Raw genomic sequence first — 6567 nt, 5'->3', positions numbered from 1 at the left:
CGTTTAAAAATCCTGTCCCACCTCACACAGCCAACATAACATAATTATATTTTTGTCCCTGACTTTTACTGCGGTGTGGCCGTTAAAATGGCGGAATATAAACAAGCTGGATTTACTCATCAGATCACTAATGCGATGTTTATTTTTTACAACACATCAAACGTTGTTTATCGGCAGATGTTAGTTGATCAGTTACTAGCACGCCTCGCTTCTATAGAAAGGGTTTCATCTACCGCGGTAGAATAGACAAAGTGACAGATTGACAAAAGATGTCGGTTCTGCTTCTAAAATTTGTTAGTATTTCTATTTTTTCGTATTCCTCATCAGAAAAAAAATGAATCAAAGTTTTGAAAATTAGGGGCAATAGAAAAATATATTTTTAGTTTTATAATAAGGATGCTCAACGTTCTGCTACAAGCTTTTACAACTTTTTGTCTCTTATAAGTTATAGCAGTGACCCCGTAACCTAAGTTATTTGGTGTGAATACATTTTAAGAGTTATTATGAATCATATAATTGGTGATGTGACAAAAATCTAACAGTACCTGAAGAGTAAACATTGAGAAATATAACAAGTGTAAGTGCAAAAATACCAAATAATCCAAATAAATCCTGGCGATATTAAAAATTTGTACATAAAATGTAGCCAAAGTGAATAACTTCTGCTGTGCGCGCGCGCATCCATAGCCAGACAGTAATGCGAGTCCCAATGGATCCATTTGGGTCGTTTCTGTGTGTTTTTAGTTAGTGACGTTTCTAAATGCGAACTTTTCAAAAGAGTTTAAATAATTCAAGCTTCAACTTCCATTAGATCCATTTGAGTCGCAGTGACGTTTCTAAATGCGAACTTTTCAAAAAAGTAGAAGTTTCAGTTATGCAAGTCCCAACTCCCAATAGATCTATCTGGGTCGCAGTGACGTTAGGCTCGAAAGACCCAAAAAAGTGAATGAATGAATATGTCGTATTGTATTCAAAATATACAAACATAACAAAGTAGACTCAGAAAGCATAAATACTGCTTTATTGGTATGAAGCGAACCCAGCAACCTCTGGCGTAAAACGAATAACACAGTGCAGCTTGAGTTGGAATAAAAGTGAGTGATGTGATCTGTGGCCTTACCCATTGCGAGGCCCCGAGCGGAAGGTCTTTGCGAGGCCCTTTGAAAACACCTTGTCCCTGCAAGAGCAGGGCGATTGCCCTGTTCGCCAACCCCTAGGTGTGACGATGCTTCGCAACAAATCAGAGTGGAACGAGAGCCAGTGGGCGCCTTTAGACCTGGACGTGTTCTACCGTCCCGACGTGGTCATCATCTCCATGTACGTGGCAGTGCTGACGGCGTCGCTCTCCGCCAACACGCTGCTCATCTTCATCGTGGTCAAGTTCCAGTATATGCGGAGGTAAGTCTACTATAAGCCGCTTATGTATAGATGGGTGTACGGGCGCTTGAGGCAGTAACGGGTTGCCCATTTCTATGCCAATCAAATAACTAATTTAAAACTTAACAAGCAATACGTAATGATTTCTTAGGTTTACGCGAGTATCACTCATTATATTGCAAGGTTCAAACACTTACGGATTCTGTCGCGGAGCACTTTTATTCATCCCGACGTTATGACACTGTAAGTTCGTTCTGCGTAGATCGGAACGCAAACAAAAATTGATGAATCTTCGGGTAGTTGAAGAACTTCAATAAATTGGACGCCTGTCACCTCAGTCCACCCGTGACCACGGCCGCTGTAAAGTAGCCGAAACGTCGGGATGAATAAAAGTGCTCCGCGACAGAATCCGTAAGTGTTTGAAACTTGCAATATAATAAGCAATACGTATGCAAGTGCGTTAAAATACTGCATATTATACTACGAATTACGATATTGTATCCAAGTTGGGATGTCTAGTATGATGATGGCCTAAGATATTGTATTGAGAATAAAAATTCATGCTTTATCTCACAAAAGTAATACAAGATCATAATGTATGAAATTGTTTTTGTCTTATGAATATATATTATCGTTTGCATATAAACGTATAGTACTCTATCGACTCTATCTTTTAAATATTGGAGAAAACAACGTTAAAAAATATAATCTCATATTTTAATCCATGAGTAGAGTTTTACCATTATTTCTGATCATTATTTTATTCCATTATCATCATCGATTTGAAGTAAATATTTTTGCAGTTCCAGAATAACGTTTTCTGGATTTCGATCATTGCAACTATTTAAATCGAATTCTAAATTGTAGTAACATTTTTTACATACTTTATGTTTCGACAAAATCGAATACTTTCAATATTAAGTAGCCTTTTATTGACTTAACTTTTACTTTTAGTTTGTGAGCATCATCATAATATTAATACGCGAACGAAAAACTTTGTAACCCGTTTTACGAAAAATGGGGAAACGTAGGTGCATGAAATTTTGTTAAGTTATAGTTTATATGGTGAAGGAATGCATCGAGCTAATATTATTTTGAAATTATGCTTTTATCATACATTTTTTTAACAAATAAAACATTACACACACACATAATGAGACATGAAAGAATTTTTGAGTGACAAGCCTATACATACGAATTATATTCTTTTAATTATAGTTAAAGTCTGTTGATAACAAGTTGACAAATTGAAAATGGATTATAGTTTTTTTTATTGAATCTAAGATACTACTAGACAACGCTTACACGGCCAGTCTGAGATCAGCTAAGTCCCAGAGACAAGAGTTCAATACTTTTTTTTACAAATTAATGGTAGTAGTCGTAATGTCGTTGAAACTAAGGTCGAATTTCGACCATTGGGCGATCTCTAGTAAAGACAAAACTGTATAATTAGACGGGAGATAAATGTATACGAAGGTATTTATTACAATTGTGTGTAATTAATTAAGATTCGAAAGATTATTTTTATGCCCACAAACTGTTACGTAAAACAACGGAAAGGTAGACCCGCTGTTTTTCATACGAAGCTTCCAGAACAAACAGTTGAATGTACAGTAATTATTCTGAAACTGGTTTGTTTATCAGCGCAAAGTAAACATGTCAATTTCCTCGTGAAAACCTGACTGTAGCTAAGCTGTAGCTATATAATTTATTCTCATTAATAATTAAAGATACTTGTTAATTACATGCATCAGTTTCTTTACATTTTTGTATTGTTTATACCACTGCAGTGGTAGTGGTATTGTTTACTTTAAACCGTGAAAGGAAACTATTTTTTTTGACTTAAATATGTCTTAGCTAATTACAACAGCGAACTTCGTAAACGAGCAAGTACATATTAGGTATCGGCAAGTTAACCAAGCTTTAACGAAAATCTTCGTTAAGTTTGTCACCGTCGTTAACTTAACGATATATTATGTTAATATTGTACAGTATGTACAATGTCTGGGCGAGTGAATTAAACACCGAAATAACGTATAACTGAGCACTAGTATACGTACTCTGGTGACTGCTGGTGTAGAAGTGATCATCAGACCGAAGTCGAACGACCACTCCCCGCACCTTCCACCTACCTAAGTACCTAAGCGGCCATCTTTATTTATATACTTACTACAAATATCAAACTTGTTTGTCATTTAATTTAATTTTTAAGTTGTATATTTATCGAGTTAATGAGAAAAAACTAATTTGGCGATGAATCCGCGTCGTTCCTTTACCTGGCATATGAAAGACGGGCGTGAGTGTGAATAGAGAATAGGGATTGCAATCCGGCGTCATTTTCAATCCGGACCGGATTTGACCGGATTCCCATCAATCCGGCCGGGTCCGGCCGGATCCGACCGCATTGATAAAAAAAAAGTAAAAATAATATTTTTGCATTTACATCTGTTGACGATGACATACATATTTTTTTCATAGCGAAGTAACCACTTTTCATATACCGTAGTGATTCGAACATGATTTCAAATATGCGTATAGTTGCCCAAGCATATAATACAGCATTCTCGCAACATAGTCGGCCTAGTCCAGAGGAATGAGCAGATCAGTACGGGGGTAGTGGGAGGTTCCGTATTATGCACTTGAGATCTGAAAATGTCTCATTAGTTCCTCTACCCGGGATCGAATCAGCACCCTCTCGAGTGCAAATCATAAGTCTACCCACTAAGCCACAAACGCTATATTAGTTCAAAATAATTGAGTTATTCAAGTGTCACAAAACTTATAATATGTGGATTGTCCAAATAAATCATAATTATACAAAATTTACTTTTGACCCAAATTAATGCAAAGAATTATAGACATTAAGAAAATAGTTAAGACTTAGCTGTAGTTAATATTTATACTTACTGAGTTAATATTTATATTAACGATGTGTTACTTATAATTTAAAAGTAACTAACCAACCAATGCGAAAAGGAGATCAGAAGACGTATAGGTATGGCCAAGAATGCAATGTCGCAGCTCCAAAGAATATTCAAAAATCGTAACATCTCACGGAAGACAAAAATCAAATTTGTACGTGGGAGAGCCATGCTTCGGCTCGAATGGGCCGGCTCGACCGGAGAAATACCACGTCCTCACAGAAAACCGGCGTGAAACAGCGCTTGCGCTGTGTTTCGCCGAGTGATTGAGTTTACCAGAGGCCCAATCCCCTACCCTATTCCCTTCCATACCCTCCCCTATTCCCTTCCCTTCCCTTCCCTACCCTCTCATATTACCCTATTCCCTATTAAAAGGCCGGCAACGCACCTGCAGCTCTTCTGATGCTGCGAGTGTCCATGGGCGACGGAAGTTGCTTTCCATCAGGTGACCCGTTTGCTCGTTTGCCCCCTTCTATCATAAAAAAAAAGAAACTTGTACAGTCCTTAGTCTTCTCCATATTCACCTACGGAGCGGAGACGTGGACTCTTAAGAAAGCGGATCGCGATCAAATTGACGCCTTCGAGATGTGGTGCTGGCGGGAAATGCTCCAAATACCATGGACCGCCTTTCGTACCAACGTCTTCATCCATCCTTAGTGACTTAAAGATTAAAACAAAGAGTCGTCACATGCCTACGAAGAGTTTTGGATTTCTTTGGTCACATCGCAAGAAAGGATAGCCATAATCTTGAACAGCTTGTGGTTACAGGCAAAGTTGACGGTCGCCCATCAAGAGGCCGTAGCCCTATCAGATGGTCTGACCAAGTGCACACTACGCTAGACACGGCCTTCATGACGCCTTCCATTCTGCCAAGGATCATCACATAATATGGCATAATGTGGTCACCTCTAAACTCATAAAGGGGAATCACGACCCTTAGAAATGAGGGACACGACGCGAGGAGGAGGAACCAACCAAAATGTGACCACCAAAGCGTCACCTGGTAAACTACTTCTAATAAAGCTGCTTATGGCTGAAAGGCTCTTACAACTTCTATTAAGACACTAGTGTACTAATTCGCTTTATTGTTAGCAAAACATTATCATAAAAAACAAGATAAATCTTAAACACCACGCTAACGTATTTTAAGCACCTTTTTCATACAACGATCATATCAGTTTGCTATCAACTACTAGCACCGGATCCGGTCTCCGGATCCGGTATATTGGGACCGGATTCGGTAACCGTAAAATGATACCGGATCCGGCGAATTTCCGGATCCGGTTTTCCGGATTGCAATCCCTAAGAGAGAAGGACGATGTTTGATTTTTGGGGTTAGTCGCCCTCTTAATGTCACTGTGCTCGACTCCAAACCACAACAAAGCATACAATTTTCATTGTCGCGGCGTCACTGACGCTATAGACGCTCGCTTCGAAAGGCTACCTTTAGTTAGAAAGGACGATATACAGAACGAAAAACTCAGCAGTACAACAATTTTATACCGTTTTAGTTATGAAATTCCGATCCATGAACTCTCGAGTGATTTTACCATTGAAGACATGAAAGTTACAACATAACAATTAATAATAATAATAATAAAGTTTATTTGCAACTACAAACATACATGGTGGTTTAACGTGGGAGAGCCATGCTTCGGCACGAATGGGCCGGCTCGACCGGAGAAATACCACGTTCTCATAGAAAACCGGCGTGAAACAGCGCTTGCGCTGTGTTTCGCCGAGTGAGTGAGTTTACCGGAGGCCCAATTCCCTTCCCTATCCTCCCCTATTCCCTTCCCTTCCCATCCCTACCCTCCCCTATTACCCTATTCCCTCTTAAAAGGCCGGCAACGCACCTGCAGCTCTTCTGATGCTGCGAGTGTCCATGGGCGACGGAAGTTACTTTACATCAGGTGACCCGTTTGCTCGTTTGCCCGCTTCTTTCATAAAAAAAAAATGGTGCAGATTTACACAATAATAATTCCAATTAGCAGCCGCAAATTGGCTCACGCTCGGCATGTGCTGGTGTACACCCAGGGGCATATTCAGCGCCGGTCTTCCGCAAGAGGCATTGGTGACGACATGGATATCATTATAAACCAAGAGATAGAGAGAGAAGATACTTACAACATACAAGAAAAAAAAAATATACAACTAATAATTATTTTTCCTTATAATTTTAACAAACTTTGTAACTTACTGTACTTCATTTAGCTATTTTATCTAGCTATATAATAGAATACACATTTTTTATTTCAAATAGATTTCC

The 6567-nt window shown here is 38.8% G+C and overlaps 1 protein-coding gene across 1 annotated transcript in view; it reads left to right on the top strand.

Moving 5' to 3' along the window:
- Nucleotides 1-1174: 1174 nt before the first annotated feature.
- Nucleotides 1175-6567, top strand: part of LOC121730845 (QRFP-like peptide receptor) — a 107763-nt gene continuing 102370 nt past the window's right edge. The window contains exon 1 of the mRNA XM_042120035.1: nucleotides 1175-1398. Coding sequence (XP_041975969.1) covers nucleotides 1226-1398 — 173 coding nt within the window. The 5' untranslated portion in view covers nucleotides 1175-1225. The remainder of the gene's footprint in view (nucleotides 1399-6567) is intronic.

This window comes from Aricia agestis, chromosome 10, assembly GCF_905147365.1.
Source record: "Aricia agestis chromosome 10, ilAriAges1.1, whole genome shotgun sequence".
Classification (NCBI taxonomy): Eukaryota; Metazoa; Arthropoda; class Insecta; order Lepidoptera; family Lycaenidae; genus Aricia; species Aricia agestis.
The sequence above is the reverse complement of the archived record's forward strand: the minus strand, read 5'-3'. Positions and strand labels throughout refer to the sequence as shown.